At 38.0% G+C, this 26782-nt stretch overlaps 1 protein-coding gene across 1 annotated transcript in view; it reads right to left on the bottom strand.

Moving 5' to 3' along the window:
- Positions 1 to 2811: 2811 nt before the first annotated feature.
- The window catches only part of SLC35F5 (solute carrier family 35 member F5), a 47569-nt gene continuing 23598 nt past the window's right edge, over positions 2812 to 26782 (bottom strand). The window contains exons 12-16 of the mRNA XM_047772085.1: positions 24241 to 24400; positions 20184 to 20274; positions 15414 to 15568; positions 14659 to 14752; positions 2812 to 3643 (exon numbers count right to left, since the gene is read on the bottom strand). Of these exons, the coding sequence (XP_047628041.1) occupies positions 14677 to 14752; positions 15414 to 15568; positions 20184 to 20274; positions 24241 to 24400 (482 nt within the window). The 3' untranslated portion in view covers positions 2812 to 3643; positions 14659 to 14676. The remainder of the gene's footprint in view (positions 3644 to 14658; positions 14753 to 15413; positions 15569 to 20183; positions 20275 to 24240; positions 24401 to 26782) is intronic.

Below are 26782 nucleotides of genomic sequence, written 5' to 3' on the forward strand. Positions count from 1 at the left end.
GCTAATATGATTCTGGAAAAGATATTTTCTAATTCCTTCTTTAAAGATAATTCTATTTCTTCAACCAGCTCACTGAAGATTAGTACTACAAACCTTACCAAAGTGCCTTATGAAAAACCTTGGCTTCCAGAGAAGTCATACCTTGCAACCCCAAATTGGTTCTGCATGATTCACTGTCAAGTGGGCATTATTAGCCTTCTTCCTGAAATAAGACTGTATACTTTTGAGAACATTCATTTAAACTTGTGAGCTCACTCCTATAGAAACAATGGACTTTATTCATTGGTTGTCAGAAGGAAAACCTGTCTAAGGAATCAGTTAAGTCAGGCTGATAGAAGCCAATATATTGATTTTTTAAATCAAAATTTATTTATAAGGACTAAGTATAGGTGTATTCCATACATCTAATGGCTCTTACAAGTTCCAGAAAAACATTCATCAAAGCACTTTTAAGGCTGCTTTATTTTCCAGTTTTGTTGTAGTAGACATTCTGATGTTCATCTAACAGAAAGCCTTTCTGACAAAACAGCAGACTTCCTTCCACCAAGGTCATAATTTGAAACATTATACAGTAATGGGATTTAAATTATGTATGGGAAGAAAAGTAGAAGACTGAAACAAGGTATTAGAAACCCCTATTTGGGTCTTTAGAGTTAGAAAAATATAATCATGGGCCAACACTGTTCTAGCAGAGATGAAGGACATTAGCAGTTACTTGAATATAACATCTGCCAACATTTGCAAAGGCCTGCAATGTGGCTGCCATGATCCTAGGGCCCTGATACCTAGATTTCTGGGTAATCACAGAAAGGAAGTTATTTACCATAATTTAACATCTTGAGATGAACCCTTAACTACAAAGGTACAAAAAAAATGAAGACCTCAGTTGCTTACTTTCCATGGCTAGTAGACAAATGCAAAAATCATTATGAAAAATAAAACCTGGGAGAAAAGATAATAAGTAGGTAGGCAAAGCTGAAGTAATTCATACTTTGAGGTAACCAGTGTAATAGTGCCACCTTCTAAAGAGGTTGTTTCTTTGATTAAAAAAAAAAAAAAAAAAAAAACAGCATGGCCTAGCAGAAGACCTCAAGACTCATCTGGTATGTTAACAAGGCTTTCTACTTCTGGAATCCTGAACGACAACATAGACCTGTATAACATGTGAACACAGAGCACAGGGACAAGCAAAACACTCTCAACTTCCTTTCCTACCATATTTACAGATAACATAGAGCTTGAATTTCACCTTCACTGTTTGAACTATTTTGTTCTATAAATTACTGAAAGGTACTGATAAACTGTCAACAGCAAAAACAGAATATAGAAAGGTATAGAGATAATAAACTTCAAACAAAATTAGTCTTGGAGTAATTAAAATGTTACTCCATTAAACTATTTTTTTTTAAAAAAAGAAAATTTAATTCCACATTCTTTACATGCCTTTAACCTGTGCCAAGCTAACAAAAGCTATCTTTTCAAGTTAATATTATCAACAAATAGTCTTTTAAATTAATATAAACGTTCTGAGGACAAGCAGAGAGATGGCTAAATTTCACTTTAGACTTATGGTAACACCAAAGCAATTTTAAAAATGTGAATAAGACAAACTGAAGCTAAACACTGCAAAGGGAATTTTTAAACATCAGATTTGTTAGGAGTTCCCACTATGGCTCAGTGGTAACAAACCCTACTAATATCCATGAGGATGCAGGTTTGATCCCTGGCCTTACTCAGAGGGTTATGGATCCAGTGTTGCTGTGAGCTGTGCTGCAGGTCACAGACATGGCTTGGATCCTGTGTTGCTGTGGCTGTGGTGTTGGCCAGTGGCTGCAGCTCCAATTCAACCTTTAGCCTGGTAATTTCCATATGCTGCAGGTACAGACCTCAAAAAAAAAAATCATATTTGTTAAGATATTTTGAAGAGAAATGAACTACTCTCACAAAACTTGAAATGGAAATGGGTTTTGATTAATCAAAAGCCTGAGTGGGAGTTCCTGTCATGGCACAGCAGAAACGAATCTGACTAGGAACCATGAAGTTGCAGGTTCAACTCCTGGCCTGGCTCAGTGGGTTAAGGATCTGGTGTTACCATGAGCTGTGGTGTAGGTTGCAGATGCGGCTCGGATGTAGGCCAGAGGCTACGGCTCCAATTAGACCTCTAGCCTGGGAACCTCCATGTGCCACGGATGCAGCCCTAAAAAGACAAAAAGGCAAAAAAAAAAAAAAAAAGCCTGGGTGAATCCTGAGACATATACTCATCCTCTGGGATCTGTAGAGAATAGAGTCCAGGAGCAGCTGCACAATAAACACATATAAGGCCTAAGGTTAACAATTAAAATCAGAAGTATTTTAGGAGTTCCCATTGTGGCTCAGTGGTAACAAACTCGACTAAAATTGTAAGGACTTGGGTTCGATCCCTGGCCTTCCTCAGTTCGTTAAGGATCTGGCATTGCCATCAGCTGTGAGGTAGGTCACAGATGCGGCTCGGATCCCACATTGCTATGGCTGTGGTGTAGGCAGGCAGCTACAGCTCCAATATGATCCCTTGCCTGGAACCTCCATATGCTGTGGGTGGGGCCCTAAAAAAAAACAGAAAAAAAAATCAGAAATATTTTATATTTAAAGTCGAGGAAAAATTAAAATGTAATTTTTAAAGCAGAATTTCCTATGGTTTTTAACCATAAAAATTTATTTAGGAAAACTAAAACTATTTAAAGGAGACATCCAGTTCAAGAATAAAGCAGCACATTTATACATGAAAAAAATCGAAAACAATTGACAGATCTATAACATACACACACACACACATATATATAAACATTTTATTTTAATACTCTTTATCACTTCAATTTACATCATTCCATTATGAAAATGTTTAATTGAAGAGAGAATATTTCTTCAAAACTCTAAGCAGAGCTTTATCAATTAAATTTACAGCAATACAACCTTTAGAAATACATAATTCTTCATTTTTACAATAATACTTCCCCTTTAAAAATTTGTCATGTTTTGTCACAGATTTAAAGTACAAGGCACCTAATGCTAGGAAAGGATAATATGTAGTATAAGTGAACCAGATCTTTTTTCAAATAGTGATTCTTTCTAATGTTCCACCAAATTTGTGTGAACATGTGTTGCATAAATTAAACATTTTCTGTGTTAATTTGCAGTATTCTACAAAACTCAAAAATATAATCCGTACCTATTGTAGGCAGCTTATTTTAGCATTTTACCTGTAAGAAACACTGATCTATTACATACTTAAATAATCTCTTGAAAACCTTTTCATAGTATAGTCCAGCATTTAACAAGTAATATGTGAAAATAAAGTCCCCAGAACATTAAAATTTTATCCCTTGATTAGTTCAAATTATTTCACCAGCTGAATTCCTTGAGATGTGTAAGGCAGGTTGGTCCTTTAGACGGACTGTAGACTGAAACTTCCTATAACTGTAGTGATATGTACACAGCTACATAGCAAAGTACTTCATTATGAAAATGAAGAAAACAGATATGAGGAAAATATATTTTAGAGTTCCAAAGAACTGAAACTGTTATTTTTCAGACTAGGCACTGAAACATTTTTCTACAAAAACTTGCCAGAGATTGTCTCTTCGCTGTACATTGCTCCATCATCAAGCTAAAAATAAAAACAAACACATAGTCATCATTAGATTACAATTGTCACAGCTTTAATTTCTATAGTTTATATTTTAAAAAGCAGATTATCTTAACATTAAAATGTATATTAAACATAGTATACATACTCAATAATTGGATATTATAAATTGAGGTGAGTACTAAAAACTCATGAAAGTGAGTTCTACAGCATTGCCAAAGGCTGGCATCCAACACAAGTTTTGAGATCACATAATAACTGTTTTACTCATGGTACACTCCACCATTACCCTTACTGAGAAAAAGACTCCTGCCCAGCCTATCTTACTTTATTCTACTCTGTTGTTCTATCTTATCTCCTCTTTATCCATCTCTCACTTCCAAAAATATCTGATTGGGGGTGGATATGAGTGTAAGTATGGGAATAGTGCATAGCATACTAGGGATGGAAACTGTGTAAATTACAGCATTAAAAATTTTAGGGAGAAGGATCAAGACAGCAGAGGAGTTAAGATGTGGTGCTCAACTTTTCCCACAAACACATTAAAAAAAACACATCTACATGTAGAGTGATTTGCACAGAACATCTGAATGCTGGCAGAGACCTTAAACCTCCAAAAAGCACAGGAAACCCTCCACATAACTGGGTAGAACAAAAGGGAGAAAAAAGAGAGAGAGACAGAAAAGGAATCAGAACAGGACTAAAACTCCTGAGAGGGAGCTGTTAAAGAGGATAGAACCCATACCCTGGGAAGCGACCTAACTGATTGGGAGATCGGCAGAGACAGAGGAACCTCGAAGCTGCTGAGAAAAGAGCAGCAGCTGGACTGAGGAGGGCAAAGCATAGTGAGAGCTGCACAAATCATCTGTACCACCACCCTGGACACCACAGTCTGAGAGGCTCGGGCAGGGGCTGGGTGCTGAGACAGGCTCCAGAGATCAGTTCAGGGGAGAGGACTAAGGTTGGCTGTGTGGAGACAGTCTGAGGGGCTAGGGAGTGGTGTGCCACAGGCTGGGGAGCCAAGCACCATAGCCAAGGGAACCCGGGAGGACGTCTGGCCCCACAGGAGAGGCAAGGCACCACTGTTGGGGAGGGCAAGAGGAGGAGGGGTGGACTGCCATAGGAATCTCTTTCCCAGTAAACATGCAGACTCTCAGAGGGTGGGGCACCTCTGGTGCAGGCTACAGGTGGCAAAGTACCACTTGCTCGGGCTATAGGAGACTGAGCACCTCCTGTATGGGCTACAGGTGGCTGGGTACCTTTTCTGTGGGTTAAAGGCAGCAGGGGGCTAAGTGCAACACAGTGCCTCTGCGTGATCTACAGGAGGCAGGGACAAACCACAGCAGTTATCTCAGAAAATGGCGGGGGGGTGGGAGGGATGGCACGTCACCACCAGGGGTCTGTAAACTGTCTCCCCCTGCAGCCCCAGTCACCTCAGAGGTCAGCAAAGAAGAAGGCACTGGAACTAAGCACCACCCGTTGTTGCTCTCAATCCCCTGGGAACACACCCACCCTGCTGCTCTCACTGCCACTCTAGGCACGGCCTACACATGCCTGATCACTGTCATTTCCCAGAACCCTGCAACTAGGAACAGCCTGTGCAGTACCTCCTACATGGGCTAAGCTGGATAGGGTGCTTCTGTGTGGTCTACAGGTGGCTCTGACAGTTATCTCTTGTCTCCAGAGGTGGACATGGCCCTCCACCACCAGGGGTCTGTGAACAGGCACCACTTTCAGCCCCAGTCACCTCAGAGGGCACCACAGAGGAGGGCACTGTGACTGAACATCACCCATTGTTGCTCTCACTCCCTTGGGAATTCACATACCCTGCTGATGCCACCCCCAAATGCTCTTGGCACTGCCTAAATCTACCACTTCCCAGGGCCCTGCAACTAGAAGTAGCCTGTGCCACCTTCCAGTGAGTCATTGCTACTATCAAGAGCCCAACAACTAGGCACTGACTACTAGTCCTACCCATTGCCTCCTTCTCTCTGGAAACACACGTAGCACCCTATCAAGAGGATAACCGCCTGCTCACACTGAGGAAAGAGAGAGCAAATATCCAAACTCCCACAACAAGCATAAATAGTAACCTCCAACAAAATACAAAGGGGCACTCTTGCATAGAAATAGTCCTCCAAGACTATAGTAGTTGGTTTCCCTAAACTCACAGAACAAGAAAAATATAAGCAAAATGATGAAGTTCAGGAACCATTCCTAGTTAAAAGAACAGGAGAATTCACCTGAAGCAGCAAACAATGAAACAGACCTCTGCAATCTGATAGACACCGAGTTCAAAAAGGAGATAGTGAAAATACTGAAGAAATTAGGGTGGATGTGAAGGAATTAAGAGCAGGTATGAACAGTAATGCAGATTACTTTAGAAAGAAACTATAAAATATAAGGATGAGCCAAGAAAAATCAGAAAATTCATTTGCAAAGACTCAAACTGAGATAAAGGCACTAAAGAGCAAAACAAATAACGCAGATGAACTAATTAGTGACTTGGAAGATAGAATAATGGAAATCACCCCATCAGGACAGCAGACAGAAAACCAAATGGGAAATGCATGAACACAATATGAGATCTATGGGATAATATAGAGTGGGTCAGTCTATGCATAATAGGGATTCCAGAAGGAGAAGAAAAAGAAAAAGGAATTGAAAATATATTTGAAGAAATTATGGTTGAAAACTTTCCAAATCAAAGAAAGCAGACATGAAGATAAAGGAAGCACAGAGGGCCCCAAACAAGTTGGAACCCAAACAGGCCCACATCAAGACATTACAATAAAAATGGCAAAAGCTAAAGACAAAGAGAGGATTCTAAAGGCAGCAAGATAAAAAGAAAGTATTAATTATACAGGAACCCTCATAAGGCTATCAGCTGATTTCTCTACAGAAACGATACAGGCCAGAAGGGAGTGACAAGATATATTCAAAGTTCTAAAAGGAAAAAATTTGCACCCTATTATACTCTACCCAGCAAGCATTTCATTTAAAATAAAAGGAGAAATAAATTTCTCCAACAAACAAAAACTAAAGAGCATAGCAATACTAAACCATTCTAAAAGAAATACTGAAGGGGCTTCTCTAAATAAAAAAGAAATAGGATGGAGGAAATCACAACTGGAAAGCAATCACTTAAATAAGCCAGTGTAGAGATCTAAAAGGAAAAAAAAAAAAACTATTGTAAAAGTGACAATAAACACAAGAAACAGCAAAAGGACAAACATGAAGATATTAAAAAAGTACTTCAAAAATCATAAACTGTGGGGAAGGTAAGAAAATCTAGACTCTTTTTTTTTTTAGAATGTGGTTGAAAGGAAATCATCCAGCCAAACAAAAGAGAAAGGAACAAAGGAAAACAAGGTTTAAAATGGTAAAAAATACATATTTATCAATAATTACCTTAAATGTCAATGGACTGAATGCTCCAATCAAAAGAGACAGAGTGGCAGATTGGATAAAAAAAGCAAGAGCCTACAATCTGCTGTCTACAAGAGACTCACCTTAGGGCAAAGGACACATACAGATTGAAAGTAAGGGGATGGGAAAAGATATTTCATGCCAAGACAGGATAAGACAGGAAAGCAGGAATCACAATACTCATACCAGAGAAAATAGACTTTAAAATGAAAGCCATAAAGAAAGACAAAGAAGGACACTATTTAATTATAAAAGGATCCTTTCAAGAAGAGGATATTACAATGCCCAATATATATGCCCCTAATATTGGAGCACCCAGATACATACAACAAATATTAACAGACATAAAAGGAGAAACTGATGGGCATACAATAATAGTGGGATAATTTAACACCCCACTCATATCAATAGACAGATCCTCTAGACAGAAAATTAGTAAGTCAACAGAGGTCCTAAATGACACAATAGAAAAGTTACACTTCATTGACAGTTTCAGGACATTATATCCAAAAGAAAATCAGAATATATATTCTTTTCAAGTGCACATGGAACATTCTCAAGGACTGACCACATACTGGAGCACAAAACTAACTTCAACAAATTAAAGAGTATAGAAATTCTTTCAAGGATCTTCTCTGATCACAATGGCATGAAACTAGAAATCAACCACAGGAAAAGAAATGAGAAAAAACTGATTACATGGAGACTAAACAACATGCTACTAAAAAAACCAATGGGGAATTCCCATCATGACTCAGTGGAAATAAGTCTGACTAGCATCCATGAGGACACAGGTTCGATTCCTGGCCTTGCTCAGTGGGTTGAGGATCCAGTGTTGCCATGGGCTGTGGTATAGGCTGCAGACACAGCTCACATCTTGCGTAGCTGTCTCTATGGCATAGGCCAGCAGCTGCAGCTCCCATTCAGCTACTGGCCTGGGAACCTCCATGTGCCATGGGTGCAGCCCTACAAAGACAAAAGACAAAACAAAAAAGCAAAAAAAAAAAAAGGGGGGGGGTCAATGAGGAAATCAAAAAGGAAATTAAAAAATACCTTGAAAAAAATGATAATGAAGACACAATCATATAAAATCTATGGGATGCCCCAAAAGCAGTGCCTAGAGGGAAGTTCAGAGCGATACACGCCTTCCTCAGAAAAGAAGAAAAATCTCAAATCAACAACTTAACCTACCGCCTAAAAGAATTAGAAAAAGAAGATCAAAACCGAAGTCAGTAGTTCCCGTCGTGGCACAGTGGTTAACGAATCCGACTAGGAACCATGAGGTTGCGGGTTCGGTCCCTGCCCTTGCTCAGTGGGTTAACGATCCGGCGTTGCCGTGAGCTGTGGTGTAGGTTGCAGACGCGGCTCGGATTCTGCGTTGCTGTGGCTCTGGCGTAGGCCGGAGACTACGGCTCTGATTGGACCCCTAGCCTGGGAACCTATATGCAGCGGGAGCAGCCCAAGAAATAGCAAAAAGACAAAAAAAAAACCAAAAACAAAAAAAACAAACAAACAAAAAAAAACCGAAGTCAGCAGAAGGAAAGAAATCATAAAGATGAGGGAGGAAATCAATAAAGTAGAGATTCAAAATACAATAGAAAAAAAATCAATAAAACCAAGAGCTGGTTCTTTGAAAGGGTAAACAAATTGACAAACCTCTGGCCAGACTCATCAAGAAGAGGAGAGAAAGAACTCAAATAAACAAAATAAGAAATTAAAAAGAAATCTCAACAGATACTGCAGAAATACAAAAAACCGTAAGAGAATACTATGAACAATTGTATGACAACAAATTTGACAACCTAGAAGAAATGGACAACTTTCTAGAGACTTACAGCCTGCCAAAACTGAACAGAGAAGAAATAGATCAACTGAACAGACCCACCAATAAAAGTGAAATTGAATATGTAATAAAAACAGTCCCTACAAGCAAAAGCCCAGGACCATATGGCTTCACAGGCAAATTCTACCAAACTTACAAAGAAGAACTTATACCCATTCGTCTTAAAATTTTCCAAAAGGTTGAAGAAGAAGAAACACTCCCAAAGACATTCTATGAGGCCACCATCACCCTAATACCAAAACCAGACAAAGATACTACCAAAAAAGAAAATTATAGGCCAGTATCTTTGATGAATATAGATGCAAAAATCCTCAACAAAATTTTAGCTAACAAAATGCAATAACATAAAAAAGATCATATACCATGACGAAGTGGGATTCATCCCAAGTTCACAAGGAAGGTTCAACATACGCAAATCAATCAATGTCATACACCACATTAAAAAAAGAAAAGTCAAAAAACACATGATCATCTCAATAGATGCAGAAAAAGCATTTGACAAAGTCCAACATCCATTCATGATAAAAACTCTTACAGGAGTTCCCATCACAACTCAGTGGAAATGAATCTGACTAGGATCCATGAGGATGCAGGTTCAATCCCTGGGCTCACTCAGTGGGCGTTGCCATGAGCTGTGGTGTAGGTCACAGACACAGTTTGGATCCCACGTTGCAGTGGCTGTGCATAGGCTGGCAGCTACAGCTCCAATTCGACCCCTAACCTGGGAACTTCCATATGCCACGGGTGTGGCCCTAAAAAGACCAAAAAAAAAAAAAGAAGAAGAAGAAGAAGAAGAATATAAAATGGGAAAAAAACAGTCTTTTCAGCAAATGGTGCTGGGAAAACTGGACAGCTACATGTACATCAATGAAACTGGAACACACCCTCACACAAAAATAAACTTGAAATGATTTAAAGACTTAAACTTAAAGCAAGACACCATCAAACTCCTGGAAGAGTACATAGGCAAAACATTCTCTGACATCAACCTTACAAGTGTTTTCTTAGGTCAGTCTCCCAAAGCAACAGAAATAAAAGCAGGAGTTCCCATCGTGGTGCAGTGGCTAACGAATCCGACTAGGAAACATGAGGTTGTGGGTTCAATCCCTGGCCTCGCTCAGTGGGTTAAGGATCTGGCATTACCGTGAGCTGCGGTGTAGGTTGCAGACGCGGCTCAGATCCCGAGTTGCTGTGGCTCTGGCGTAGGCCGGTGGCTATAGCTCCAATTCAACCCCTAGCCTGGGAACCTCCATATGCCGTGGGAGCAGCCCTAGAAATGGCAAAAAAGACCAAAAAAAAAAAAAAAAGAAATAAAAGCAAATATAAACCAATGGGACTTAATCAAACTGACAAGCTTTTGCACAGCAAAGGAAACCAAAAAACAAACAAACAAAACGACAACCTATGGAATGGGAGAAAATAGTTTCAAATGATGCAACTGACCAGGGCCTAATATCTAAAATATACAAACAACTCATACAGCTCAACAGCAAAAAAAAAAAAAAAAAAAAAAATCCAACTGAAAAATGGGCAGAACACTGAGTAGACGTTTCTCCAAAGAAGATATACAGATGGCCAACAGGCACATGAAAAAATGCTCAACATCACTAATTATTAGAGAAATGAAAATCAAAACTATAATTAGGTACCATCTCACACTGGTCAGAAGGGCCATCATTAACAAGTCAACAAATAAACGCTGGAGAGGATGTGGAGAAAAAGGAACCCTCCTACACTGTTGGTGGGAATGTAAATTGGTACAACCACTATGGAAATACCTCAGAAAACTAAATATAGAACTACCATGTGACCCAGCAATCCCATTCCTAGGCATATATCCAGACAAAAATTGCACTGAAAAAGATACATGCACCCGTATGTTCACTGCAGCACTATTCACAATAGCAAAGACATGGAAACAACCTAAATGTCCATCAATAGATGAATGGATTAAGATGTGGTATATATACATAGTGGAATACTATGTTGCCATGAAAAAGAACAAAATAATGCCATTTGCGGCAACATGGATGGAACTAAACACTCCCATACAAAGTGAAGCAAGTCAGAACGAGAAGGACAAATACCAAATGATGTCACTTATATCTGGAATCTAATATACAGCATAAATAAACCTTTCTACAGAAAAGAAACCCATGGATCTGGAGAATAGACTTGTGGATTGCCAAGGGGAAGGGGGAAGGAGTGGGATGGAATGAGAGTTTGGGGTTAATAGATGCAAACTATTGCATTTGGAGCGGATAAGCAGTAAGATCCTACTGTATAGGACAGGGAACTCTATTTAGTCAGTTGTGATGGAAGAGGATGGAAGAGATAATGTGAGAAAAAGGATATATATGTATATATGACTGGGTCACTTTGCTGTACAGTACAAACTGACAGAACACTGTAAATCAACTATACTGGAAAAAATTAAAATCTTAAAAAAAGTTTTGAAGAATAACTACTTCCATTTTTTAGACATGGCAAATAAATACATACTTAGTTCTACTTTGTCTCCAAAAAAACCTCAGTAAAAAGACAAAAAAAAAAGAGAGAGAGAGAGAGAGACTTTTTAAAGGAATAAACCACATGGACAAAGAGCAGAAATGAGAAAATAGTAGCTAGGAGTTCCCTTGTGGTAGAGTAGGTTAAGGATCCAGCATTGTTATTGCAGTAGCTTGCGTTGCTACTGTGGCACGGGTTCGATCCCTTGCCCAAGAACTTCCACATGCCACAAGTGTGGCCAAAAGAAAAAAGCAGCTAAGTCTTAGCTAGCAATGAAGAAATACAACCGCATATCTCCATAAGGAGGGTTAAAGAAATAACTAAAAATAGGCAGACTGGTACAAAGTTTATGGAAAAAGCAGTTAAGATACTCAGACGCCCTCCTCTTACTTTTCACAGCTGATCAAGTGCCTTCTCTATCCCAGAAGATCTGAGGTTTATTCTCTAAAAAGGGTAGTAACAGAAGGTATTTGGACTGGGTAAATGCTAGGCACAATCCTACATGGCTCAGATTAAAAAATAACATTTGTATATTTATAACAATGTAGACAATGATTACACATCTATCCAAAATCAAAGGATAACTATACTGGGATGATGAGGAGGTAGGAATCATATAGGTTGGATACAGGCAAATGGGAGGGTGGAGGAGAGGAAGGGATAACTCAAAGTACCTATCCTCATGTACCATAGTGGGAGAATCAACTGATGATGCCAAAAACTGAGAAATCAAGAAATAGAAGAATAAGCATGGTACTTAGATGGAGAGGAAAACATCAAAAGAATCAGCAACGAGTTTAAAGTAATTCCTCGGGGTGGGATAAGAATGAAAGTAGGACAGGCAGTGCAAAGAGACAGCTGCATTGCACAAGAAGTCTTGTAGAATTCTCACTCTTCTAACTATGTGGATGTATAACCATAATACCAATGAAAACTAGAATAAAAAATGACCAATCAAAGAAAAACACAAAACCAAGATAAACAGCCTTAGGATAGAGGTGAATTTATCATGAAGATAAACTTAAGCTACATGGCCTGTGTGAGCACAAGGAATTGACAGGAGGTGTTCAATGGTCTAGGTGAGGAGAGTAATCAAGAAACATTTCAATATAAACTGTCTTAAATTATTTCAGAAGAAAGGGACCAGAATCTCCAGAATTTCAGTAATTTATTGTGGTCTCTCACTCTAAATACATAATTGCTTTTTAAGTGCTCATTAAAAGAAACATAAACTATCACATACTTTTTCTGCTATGTAAGAAATATATAAAAGATACTATTTCTTTTTTTTTTGTCTTTTTGCTATTTCTTTGGGCCGCTCCCTCGGCATATGGAGGTTCCCAGGCTAGGGGTCGAATCGGAGCTGTAGCCACTGGCCTACGCCAGAGCCACAGCAACGTGGGATCCGAGCCACGTCTGCAACCTACACCACAGCTCACGGCAATGCCGCATCGTTAACCCATTGAGCAAGGGCAGGGACCGAACCCGCAACCTCATGGTTCCTAGTTGGATTCGTTAACCACTGCGCCACAACGGGAACTCCAAAAGATACTATTTCTTAAATAAATGTGGCAGTGTTCTTAAAATATTGTTAAGTGAAAGGCACAGAGAATCAGTATATATATATGTTGTGCCAATAATGGTAAACACACACATGCATAGAGAAAAGACTGGATATTACATTTTTCTTAATTTTATACTCAGAGAAAAAATATTCTTCTAAAACATCATTAAATAAAATGATGACCCTTAGTATGAATATAATTAATAGTTAAAGCTTGGGATCACTAGTGGTCATTTTGTAATGTATAGAAATATCAAATCACTACATTGTGCATCCAGATCCAACAATGCTGTAGGTCAATTATACTTTAATTAAAAAAACAAACAAGTAAATTTTTTAATTGCTTTGGTTATCTTAGGACATCATCTTGCCAATTTCTACAACAAAGCCTATTAGAATACTGATTGGAACTACATTCAAACCATAAATCAATTTAGGGATAACTCATTAATAGTATATCTTAATGGGTTGAGTCAGTCAATCCATGAATACATTATTGTATTTCTCCATTTACTTATATCTCTAATTTTTCTCTGAATTATTTTTTGATTTTCCATCTATAGGTCTTTCACAATGTTTGTTAAATGTATTAGTAAGTATTTTATTTTTCTTTTCTTTTTTTTAGGGCTGCACCTGCAGCATAGGGAAATTCACAGGCTAGGAATCAAATCAGAGCTGTAGCTGCCAGCCTTCGCCACAGCCACAGCAACATGGCATCCAAGCTGCATTTGCAACCTATACCACAGCCCACAGCAATGTGGGATCCTTAATCCACGGAGCGAGGTCAGGGATTGAATCTGCATCCTCATGGATACTAGTTGGGTTTTTAACCCACTGAGTCACAAAGAAAACTCCTGTATTTTTAAACGTCTATTATTTATGGAATAATTTTTATTTATTTATTTTTAATTTTTTTGTCTTTTTGTCTTTTTAGGGCCACACCCACAGCATATGGAAGTTCCCAGGCTAGGGTCAAATCAGAGCTACAGCTGCTGGCCTACACCACAGCAATAGCAACGCAGGATCTGAGCCACATCTGTGACCTACACGACAGCTCACAGCAATGCCAGATCCTTAATCCACTGGGCAAGGCCAGTGATATATCCCGCAACCTCATGGTTCCTAGTCAGATTCATTTCCGCTGCGCCACGACTGGAACTCCTGGAATAATTTTTAAAATTTCACTTATTGTTCATTGTTACATATAGAAGGATTAGGAAGATACTTTATACATTGACACTGTATCTGTGACTTTGCTAAACTCACTTATTCTAGTAACCTTTGCAAGTTCCTTAGAATTTCTAAATACAACGATGTAATCTGCAAATGAAGGCAATTCAACTTCTTCCTTTTCAAAAAAACAAAAAACCTGGGAATCAATTTGAGTCAGTTACTGTATTATATGTATTTCAAACTTACCAAGTACTTAACACTTGAAACAACTTTGTGACGGAGGGTCTACTTCAACTCCATTTCACAAGAAAACTGAGGCAGAGTGAAGTGAAGAACCTTGCATAAAGTCACACAGCTAGTACCCACAGAAACTGGGAATGGATTCCAAGCAGTTTAACTCTGGAATTGGACTAGGCTGTATTGCCTCTCAAAACAACTAATTTTGGAAAATCAATTCCGCATTTGACTGACTCAGGAATGAGAACCTTATTCAACACAAATGCTGGCTAACATACAAACCTGGACTAAAGACAACAGCTAACTAGCTCCATCCTCCTGAGAAACACTGTGCATAGGAATGAGACTCTCACACTGTTCGCTGTCTTCTGGAACCCTTTAAAAAAAAAAAAAAAAAAGGCAATAGTTAGGAAAGCTTTAGAGCTGAAAGGAACCCTTACAAATTATCTATTCCACTGGCTGAGGCTTGAGGGTAGAACTAAGACTAGGGCAAGATTTCCCAGCAAATTGTCCCAAGTTCTTTTTAGAGTAGAATGTAAAAAGCTTTTTCTTTTAAAGAGAAAAAAATCAAAATAGAAAAGTTATTTTTGGCCACACCTGTGGCATGTAGAAGTTCCCAAGCTAGGGAATGAACCCATGCCACAGCAGAGACCCAAGCCGCTGCAGTGACAATGCTGGACCTTGAACCCCTGTGCCACAAGAGAACTTTCTGAAAAAGAAAATCTGACATGTTATATTTTATTATGAACTTTGTTCGAACCAATAGACATATTCTACATTTAAATTCATTATAGCAAAACAGTAAGCACTTGGGTTTTACCTATGAGTTAAAACATTTAATTTTTAAAAAGCAGTTATGAAGAAACTATTTTATTACCCAAAGGATCTGAATGAATTATTTTATCTGTCATGGTACATATAAAATTAAACCTTTTAATAATTCTTCATAGAATGTCTAAAGGCTAGGCCAGCATGATATGATTCTCAATTTACTTATCAAACATTATTTTTTTAATTTATATTGGCACTTAACCTACCTCTGAATTCGATGTTTTCTGCATATAAAGACAAAAATTCTTCTGATTCCCACCATCACAGGATCCCAATTATTATAATGGCACAAGAGAGTTACAATGAAAAATGAAAAAAATACATGGATAGCGCCTGCAAAAAATAACCAAGAGAACTGCACCTAAAAGTAAGAGATAGGAAAAAAAATTTAAAAAAAACACAATTATTATTAATTTTCCCTTAAACATAAGCTTTCCATTTACAAAAACTTGCAGGAATTAAAACACCAAGAAAATAATACCAAGTATTCAAAACATATTAAATACGTTATTATTAAATATAAGGATTTGGGACTTCAACCTACTAACCACTTGCTTAAATTAGCAACAAAAATGCCTTTCACTTGGAAAACAACCTAATGAAAAGGCATGAAGGCATGACTTGCATTTATTAGTTGAATACAGAACTATGAAATTTTAAGCTTTTGTCTTACAGATCAGTTGTCCATTTCTTCTTTACTGCTTACGCCTATTCTCAAGCTGATTCCTCTCATTAAGTTTCTGAAATCATCTTTAAAAACTCTCATTTTTAAAAAACTAGGTTATGTTATAGCTGTGATAGGTTGTTATGTTAATGGTTCTTTAAAAGAAGATAAAACTCTTTATAGTAGAAAAAAATTGTATTGCAGAAATAACGATTTTTAAAAAATCTAACAAATAAAAGATAAAAACTCAAGTGAAACCTGCAAAATTATTGATGAAAATAATTTTAGCTTGATTATCTAGGAACAATGAAAAAGATTCAAAAGGAAATCCTGACTAAGTAAAATAAAGACTACAAATAGAAATACTTTCACTAGGAAACATGAGCCAGAGAAGACAGGCAGCAAGCGGAGCCTCAGCAGTTAAGGAGCCCTCAGATAACCCAGTTTGACCCTCCAATCCATCATTTCATTAGTGTTGTCAAGAAGATTAAAAAACAGTGAGATGGTAAAGTTACCAAAAAAAAAAAAAAATCATTCTTTCCTTTATCATCTAGATTCAACTAAGAATCAAAAACAATTGCCAAAAAGCCCTCACTGATTAATTACTGAGACTCAGCTGCAATACACTGGTACTCTGTTTTCAAAATAATGACAAAAATAATAACTCCTATCTTTAAAATAGGTAAGAAAAACTGCTTGCTCTCTTTATGCATTTTAAAAAAAGGTGTAAAATCAAAGGCAAGAATCCTTCTGGTGGGAAACATATTATTCTATTTCACAGCATCACTATTCAGAGTAAAGGGGTTATGCGAGAACAATTTTTTTTTTTAATGAGGAACTCACAATGCATAACACAAGAATACTGACAACTTTTAACTACTGACAACTTTTAATATGCACGTCCTGCTTGTATGTACATATACACAGGCTTAGTCAGCCTAAGGACACCTAAGAAAGAGAAGTCAGTACTCAAAAGCCTTCACAATGTTATTAAAGTATTGGTATAACATATTCTTGAAATATTTGCAAGAATATTTAATAATCTAGAAAAACTATGATGAATTTAAATGACCCAAGAACAGAAAAAGTATTAAAAACATGACTAATGAGAGTTAAAAATACAGTTGATAGAATGATTTCATGAATATTAAACTAAAAACCCTATTTTGTAACTGAATAAAAGCAAATTACATAAACGAAAGTAAAACCCTAACTTTTAAAGGAAAAGTTCACTTTTAACAATGTAGTTATAGGAGTTCCCATTGTGGCTCAGTGGATTAAGAATCCAAAGTAGTATTCATGAGGATGTGGATTCAATCCCTGGCCTCAATCAGTGGGTTAAGGATCTGGCGTTGTCACAAGCTGCAGTGTAGGTCACAGATGCAGCTCAGATCTCACGTTGCTGTGGCGTGAACCTGCAGCTGCAGCTCCAATTCAACCGCTAGCCTGAGAACTTCCATATGCCACAGGCGTGGCTGAAAAAAGGAAAAAGATGCAGTTATTTATGTGTTGCTATGTAATAAAAAACTTTTAATTTGATCTCCAAGACAATTTTTTAATGAAGACATTAAAAAACAAAACTGCCTACATAAATAAGAGTTTGATTTCTGAAATATATCTGGCTACAAATCTGAATACGATCAAGGATGTTTCCTACATACCAAATGTCAAAGGTTAAAAAAATCTATCTTAAGCACAATAAATAATGTTGACAAATGCTAAAATTTCAAAAGCTATATATAAATATGCTTGGCTATTAGAAGTGAAAAACCCCATGAAAGTAGATTTCTCCTCTCCAGTTTCTATTGCAGCTCTGGGACACACCCTTCTACTTTTCCAGAAGGTATCTGCCTGCCTTCAATTTCTGCAAATTGCCTAAATCTAGATGTGACGACAATCAAAAAAAGACTGCCTTTATCCTACATATACAAATATTTTCTCTTTCCTTTCATCTTAAAATATTCAAATAAATTAAACAATCATTTAATAAAATTGGGTCCCCTGTGACAGTTCTTTTTTTAAAAACTCCCTTAAATTAACCTCCAATTTTTCTTTTTCTTTTTCTTTTTGTCTTTTCTAGGGCCGCTCCCACGGCATATGGAGGTTCCAAGGCTAGGAGTCTAATCCACGCTGTAGCCACCAGCCTACACCAGAGCCACAGCAACACCAGATCCCAGCTGCGTCTACAACCTACACCACAGCTCACAGCAACACCAGATCCCAGCTGCGTCTACAACCTACACCACAGCTCACAGCAACGCAGGATTCTTAACCCACTGAGCAAGGCCAGGGATTGAACCCGCAACCTCATGGTTCCTAGTCGGATTCGTTTCCGCTGCACCACAACAGGAACTCCCAATTTTTACTTTTCAAATTTTCCAAAAAGCTCATGTTTCCAAAATATCAGTTTGGTAAAGTTCATTTACACAACAATCTGCCAAAATCCTCTATTAAGCAGCACTTCCCCAGTTTCACCAGAATAAATTTCAGTTGATATTCAAGATTATGACCCTGAAATGCAAAAGGACCTAGATCTATGACAGGATCTAATTATCTACAACTTCAGTGTTACATATATTTTATAATATTCACATTCTTTGAAAATGCATGGTACACGTTAAGATAATTCTCAGTTATAGAGATTTCCATTCCTAACCATGACAAATAAAAAGAATTTGCTGAGCCATAAAACAAAATTAAGTATCAGCACAGAATTGTTTTTGAATAAAAAGGATACATATCATTGAAAGCATTATGCCTTTATCCTAAAAACCACATAAAGATCTAAAGAAAAAAGCTTTAAAAATCTGATTAGGGGTTCCCACCATGGCTCAGCAGTTAACGAACCCGACTAGGATCCATGAGGATGCAGGTTCGATCCCTGGCCTCACTCAGTGGGTTAAGGATCTGGCATTGCCATAAGCTGTGGTGTAGGTCGCAGACGCAGCTAGGATCTGGTGTTGCTGTGGCTGTGGCATATAGCTCCGATTTGACCCCTAGCCTGGGAACCTCCATATGCCGCCAGTGCAGACCTAAAAAAGCAGAAAAAAAAAATCTGATTGTAGGAGTTTCCATTGTGGCTCAGCAGAAATGAACCCAACTAGTATCCATGAGAATACGGGTTCTAGCCCTGTCCTCACTCAGTGGGTTGGGGATCCAGCATTGCCATGAGCTGTGGAGTAGGTTACAGACATGGCTCAGATCTGGCATGGCTGTGGCTGTGGCAAAGGCCAGCAGCTGCAGCTCCAATTTAACCCCTAGCCTGGGAACTTCCATATGCCACACTTGTGGAACCCCCACTCCCAAAAATAAACAAACAAAAAAACAATTATAACTTTTACACATTATAAGCCTTTTGGGCTTTAAAGTGTTTCCTCTTCAAATTATATTAACACATACCATTTTGTTACTTAATACACAATATTAAAAGCTTACAAGTGTTGAACTGAGTGACAAAAGCTACACAACTGTCTCTGAGCATCAGCCAATGGCACACCTCTTTTCTCCCTGGTGCCCCTGCACTAAAGAACTTTCTCTCTTTAGGCTCCCAGAAGGGACCACACCCGACTCTCTTTCTGCAGTGTTACTATCATTGCCAGCAGTTATCAAAAGAATCCAGGACTTCATAGAAGAGAGAAAGAGCACCTGCCCTGCTGAGTCCAGACGGACAAGAGCATTCACTGAGAAATGATGTTTTTCCTGTGTGCTCATATCCATGAGATATTAGCACAGTGTTAAGGAATCTTTGGAGTTATCTTAGAAATCAAAACACTACTACTTACACGATAAAACAGACCTCCTATTCCATATCACGGACTTACCAAAGGAATATAATCAGCTCCAAAACTGAAGAACAACATATAAAGAAACTGCCCTTAATTTATAAATTAGGGTAAACAATTGAAAGGCTAAAAATGCAACAGATTATCCATTTCTTTGGTACTTTTTATATCTTTATGTAGTAAAACATCTTAAAAGAGAAAGCATCAAGTATATTATTCACAGTCATCTCTATTTTTTTTTCCTTCTTTTTAGGGCTATACCTGCAGCATATGGATGCTCCCAAGCCAGGAGTCAAATCAAAGCTGCAACTTCCAGCCTACGTCACAACCACAGCAACAGTGGATCCTTAACCCACTGAGCGAGGCCAGGGATCAAACCCACATCCTCACAGAAACAACAATGTCAGGTCCTTAACCTGCTGAGCCACAACAGAAGTCCATGGTCATCTCTCTTACAATTTAGCCACATTCCTTATGTTTCATTAGCTATAGCAATATACCTAAAATATATTATAAATAGTTTGCCTTACCTTTTGCATACACATATCAGCTATTATGGACAGAGGTATTGTAAGGCTAAGTGCAAGTGTACCTATCAATGATGAGGTAAGAAAGCAGCCCCTAAAAAAAAGAAAAAGAAAATATGCATTTCCATACCAAAAAAGAGAATCAAAGAAAAATAATGATCAAAGACTATCCTAAAATATAGGCAAAAGAGATCAGGAGCAAAAATAAAAGCCCAGGATGGACTAAGACATAATAAAAATAAAGTTACTAGGATGAATCTTAAACTTTATCTTCAAATATTAAAAATCAAATATATACATGAAAATTTCAAAAGACTTTACGCCATTTTCTAGATCTGCTTATAGAAGTTATTCAACTCTGGATGTATAGATTATATTTTATTAACTTTTATTCCAAAACTGTCAAAAGAATTCTTATATAGTTTTGTGATAATGATACTTAACAAACAAAGGGAATAGCTATATTAAAATTTCAGGACAATACCTGACAATATACACTAAAAAACTAATAAGCCAACAGGTGAGTGTGTCATCAAAGCAAAAATATCTCACCCTCATTAAAACTAAGTCTTTAGATGTGTGTTGCTCCTTTGATTTGGTTTAGTGTTGGGGGAAAAAAAAGTTTGTTTCACTGATTAACTTACTGCTACTGAGTTGTTAGCATAAATACTTTTTTTTTTCCTTTTTTTGGCTGTTCTGCGGCATACGGAGTTTCTGGGCCAGGTATCAGATCGGAGCCGCAGCTGTGACTGTGGCAACGCAGGATCCTTTAATCCACTGTGCCAGGCCAAGGATCGAACCCGCATCCTGGCGCCACAGAGACACTACGGATCCCGGTGTACCACAGCAGGACCTCTACCCTAAGTACTTTTAAATGCATGAGTGTAAAAGTATAATCTGAAAACCTTTTTGAGGTCCTGAGAAATCCATCCTAGGTAAGGATAAACATAGCTTTGATATGACTTTAAGTGTCCAGTTTAACCATTCAACAATAAACACTCATTTACACAGCTGGGAATATAAAATAAAAAAGAACAAAAAAAAGAAATTTTGTAGAAGGCTTAGAAGTTAGTAGTGGCTGCCTCTGGGGAAAATGAATAAAAAGTTGGGGTAGAAGGGAGATCTCCTTTTCATTGTAATCTGTTTTGTATACTTTTGTATGCATTATTCTTTTAACTTAAAAAAATTAAATACGAAAAAGGATAAAATATTCCAAAACATGTTATTATTTCCCTAAATGTAAAATTTTCCAAGACAGCAAACTCAGAATGCTCACATAATAGAGATTACATTTTTGTTACAACTCATATTCATTCATCCCCAAAGCCTATATTAAATTCTGCCAAACATAATGAAACCCTATTGTGTATACTTATTAAAAATAAAGCCCTCGGAGTTCCTGTTGTGGCTCAGTGGAAATGAGTCCGACTAGGAACCATGAGGTTTCAGGTTTGATCCCTGGCCTTGCTCAGTGGGTTCAGGATCTGGCGTTGCAGTGAGCTGTGGTGTAGGCCGGCGGCTACAGCTCCAATTGGACCACTAGCCTGGGAACCTCCATATGCCGCAAGTGTGGCCCAAAAAAAGGAAAATAAATAAATAAATAAAACTCTCAATAAAGAATGAGGTGGTTTGTTTGTTGGGATTTTGTTGTTGTTTTTTAGGGCCATGCCTGCAGCACATGGAGATTCCCAAGGTAGCAGTCGAATCAGAGCTGTGGCTGCTGGCCTATGCCACAGCAACTCAAGATCAGAGCCACATCTGCGACCTACACTGCAGCTCACAGCCACACCAGATTCTTAATCCACTCAGCAAGGCCAGGGATGGAACCCGAAACCTTATGGTTACTTCTCAGATTCGTTTCTGCTGCGTGACAATGAGAACTCCAAGACTGAGTATTTTAATATTTGTAAGTAGTACAGTCCATGTTTATTATAAGTCTCAAGATAATATGAATCATACTGAACACTTCTCTAATATCCAGAAAAAAATTTATTTCTTCCGCATATATAAAAACTCCCTGCTTTGACATTTTCCAATTTAAACTAAACTTGGAAAAGTGGAGAATATTAACTTGTATTAAAATACAGTGAGTGCATAATTACTTAAAATACATGACTCACTGGATTAAACCCTATAAAACTACCATCAAAAACTGTTGAGGATCAACAATTCCTATGGTTCAACTAAGTTCAATCAAAACACTATCAGGGAGTTCCCGTCGTGGCGCAGTGGTTAACGAATCCGACTAGGAACCATGAGGTTGCGGGTTCGGTCCCTGCCCTTGCTCAGTGGGTTAACAATCCGGCGTTGCCGTGAGCTGTGGTGTAGGTTGCAGACGCGGCTCGGATCCTGCGGTGCTGTGGCTCTGGCGTAGGCCGGTGGCTACAGCTCCGATTCAACCCCTAGCCTGGGAACCTCCATATGCCGCGGGAGCGGCCCAAGAAATAGCAACAACAACAACAACAACAACAACAAAAGACAAAAAAAAAATTAGAAAAAAATAAATAAATAAAAAATAAAAAAAAAACCACTATCAGAAAGTAGTTCTAGGGAGTTCCCGTTGTGGCACAGCGGTAACAACTCCAACTAGGAACCATGGGGTTGCAGGTTCGACCTCTGGCCTTGCTCAGTGGTTTAAGGATCCAGAGTTGCCATGAGCTGTGGTGTAGGCCACAGACGCAGCTTGAATCTTGACATTGCTGTGGCTGTGGCCGGGTGCTGTAGCTCTGATTAGACCCCTAGTCCGGGAATCTCCATATGCTGCAGGTATGACCCTGAAAAGCAAAAAAAAAAGAAAAAGAAAAAGAAGTAGTTCTATCTACCTAGGACAAAGAGTGGAGAGAGGCAAGAGAAATGATAGGACAAAAGAATAAGAGACACATATGATCTATATTACTATAAAAAATAAAATATGCAATTCTTTTTGGTTAAAAAAAATGAGCAACAGAAGTTCCCAAGTGACACAGTGGGTTAAAGATCTGGTGTTGCCACACCTATGGTGAAGGCTGTGACTGTGGCACAGGTTCAATTTCTGGTACAGGAACTTCCACATACTATGGGTGTGGGGAAAAAAATTGAGCACCTAAAATAATTTGTACATAATGAGCAAATGGATTTTGGTATCAAAGAGCTTTAGATCAACAAAGGAATTTAAGATAATTACATGAATTACTATAGCACAAAAGAAATCGTTAAGTACTACACAAAAGGGAGTGTGAAGATATCAAGAAAACAGAGAAATTTCCTTAATTGAACAGGGGCAAGAAGCATAGGTAGAGCACTAAGACTTCATGGAAAAGGCTGTTTTTCTTGCAGTCTTTGCCAAGGGAAAATTAGTCAGTGGCCTTAAATGGCATATACTAAAATTTATTTAGGAGTTTAACTACAATTTGCATTTCTTTCTCAGTTCCTATTAGGTGGAAACAGGACTAGGTATTAAGCTCTATATTTGAAAGCCTTCTTAAACTCCATACATGATAATGTTTTCAAATTATTTTAAGAGTACTACCACATGTCAACATAGTTAATATTACAACATATCAAAGTATGTTAAAAACTCAAGTTAATTAGTTTTAGAGTTTATGTATGTTTCACTCATATGAAAAATCTTGAGAATAAACAAAAAAGTCTATGAACAAGCAGACATTCCAAAGTTTCTTGAATAAGCAAAGTCCTCAGATTCTCTCTCAGAACTTATGTATTTATACCTAGAATACATGTCTCCTAAGTGTTGATGTCCATTAGATAACTTTGCTTTTAATGTGCATAACACTCAACTTTCTAAAACAGTTTTACAAATTTAGATCATTCATAGGCATTTATTCACTGAACAAACATTTATTATGAGCTCTTTCTAACATGCAAGCCACTACTCTATGCAATGGGTATACAGAGGTTAAAAAACAAAACACAGTTCCTGCTCTAATGGAGTTACTGTATTAAACTGTAAGTGTGGGAGGTGGGAGGTGCACAGGAGGGGCCATCGGAAGAAAGAAACAAACACTTAAACTAGCCAAAAACCCCATAACTAACAAATCATAAGGTAATAAACAGTACCTACCACAACCATAGGAACTCTGAGAGAACTGTTCCAATAAGGCCATTAACGATAATGCACATTAACACTACTTTATTGGGAAACTCAAAGTCCTCAAATCCGGTATAATGAAGTAAAAAGAAACCTGGCCATAAGAGCAGCAGATTAAAGAGACCTACAAAACCTAAAAGTGTATAAAAGAAACAAAAGTTAATAACTGATTTATTTCAATTTTCCAAACATACAACTCTATAATCATAAAAGATTAGATTTTACACAAAGGGATTCAACAGGTTTCCTTAACCAGAATCTCCGTTAATTTTTTTTTAAGTAAGTCTTGTTGAGAAATTAATACAAGAAAAAACTTTAGTAAGCAACTGGTGATCACTGAGTCTTCAAGGTTCAACTACCCCACTGCATGAAGCAAGTACTGTAGAATAAACCACTTACAATAATTCAAAAAGGGCTGTTAATCTGAGATTATAATAATATAGTGTCCTAGAACTTAAAGGAATAACTGGTTTGTGTGTGTGAGTATTTAGCCTAAATCAATTATGAGAAAGGAGATGGTTTACTCGCTGATTCAAAGTATTTATTTGCTTAATGCAGCTGTGCTATACTAGGAACAATGGAGGAAGGTTCCTAAAAAGATAAAATCCTTGGTTCCTGCCTTTCCAGAGCTTGTAAATTAGTCTATGAGATTACATACCATACAAATAACTATTCAAGTATGAACTAAGCAGACTGACTGTGTAAAGAAAGGTTATAACATTTAGCACTTAAGTATGTGCTCTGCAGTCTATCTGTCTTGGGTTCCAATCCCAGCTCTACCATTCACTAGTACTGTAATCCATAGGCACACTTTAGGCAAGATGCTGAACCTCTTGTAACCCTCGGTTTTCCAATCTATAAGTGCAAGATAATATTCAATTAGGTTACTAGGAAGATGAGATGAACACATAACATATAGCACAGTAAACAGAGTAAACAGTTAATAAAGGCTAGCTATTCTTATTTTAGAAATATAAGCTTATATATGACTACATACATGTGAATGTAAAGGAAAAAATATTACAATTTTATAGTAGTTTTTATTGAACTTTCTATATAATTTAATATCACCATTCCATTATGTGATCCACAGGCAACTGAAGAGCTTTTTTATTTTTTAAAGAGCTTTCTTAAAAGAAAATTAAATTACAGTAGATTTATATTTTATATTTGCTACTAAGTAATAAATGAGTATTTAGGATGCCTAGTTAAATCTTAATAGGGCTGTAGCACCCACTCTCTATCTGCTGCTCAAGACTCACAGCACCTGCCTGCTCTGAAGAACTGTCTTAGAGAGGGACCAAGTCTCTTTCCCAGGACGTTCCCACCCCTCCCCCCTCCATACCTCCTGCAGCCAAATCATAGTGGCTCTAGGTCAGGGCAACTCTGAAAGTGTCTAGACACACTACCCGTGCCAGCCCTGCTCTGCCTGTGCTCTCTGCCCCTGGCACCTGCAAAGAACTGGGCCAAACCTCAACTGCACCTGAGATCATGTGGTTCTCTCCCTTTCTCAGTCTTGCTTCTTTCACTCCCTTGCCAATCTTTCCAGGAGAGCACCCCCTCAAGGAATCGCCCACACCAAATCCCTGTCTCATACCCTGCTTCTAGGAAACCCAACTTAAGACACCCAATGATAAACAACACACATACAGAAGGCTTGCATAACATTAAAAATTGCTCTAATTAAAACACCAAAGTTTGGCATCATTGAGAACCACATCTTTCCCTTAACTATCAAGTCTATGAAATCCTACATAAAGTAACAACCTTTGGATCTAGAGATAAAAGGTCCAAATCATGCCACCTGTTCTCCAGACCCTCCAGAATGCAGCCCACACACCTTCTTGTTCTTTTCTAAAGTGAACACTCCAGCATGGATCCACTCACTATTCCCTGCTATCCTCTGCTCACACCCTCATGCCCAAAGAACCTGCCACATCCCAGTACTAACTATGCCCTCTCCAATCCGATCTACTCTAATGCACAGGTCAAATCCATAGTGTTTTATATATCATGTCTCATATGAAGAAGATCAATCAAGCTGCATACTGATGTGTTGTCCTCTCCAGTAAGAGTAAATAAGCAATTCTTCATGAAATTTTCCAATCTTAAAAAAGAACATGGAGGAGTTCCCACTGTGGCTCAGTGGTTAATCTAACATCCATGAGGTTGCAGGTTCGATCCCTGGCCTTGCTCACTGGGTTAAGGATCTGGTGTTGCCGTGAGCTGTGGTGTAGGTCACAGATGTGGCTCGGATCCCGCGTTGCTGTGGCTGTGGTATAGGCTGGCAGCTGCAGCTCCAACTCGACCTCTAGCCTGGGAACCTCCACATGCCACGAGTGAACGGCCCTAAAATGCAAAAAAAAAAAAAACACTGAAAAAATATTAACATTTCGTTCCATTCCAGACAGAATTTTCTATGACTCTATAATAAGAAATTGTTATATTATCTTCCTATTTAAGGAATATTTATATGGAATTCTATACTTGAACTTGAGTGATCACCCAGTTTGGT

Source organism: Phacochoerus africanus, chromosome 3 (assembly GCF_016906955.1).
Source record: "Phacochoerus africanus isolate WHEZ1 chromosome 3, ROS_Pafr_v1, whole genome shotgun sequence".
Taxonomy (NCBI): Eukaryota; Metazoa; Chordata; class Mammalia; order Artiodactyla; family Suidae; genus Phacochoerus; species Phacochoerus africanus.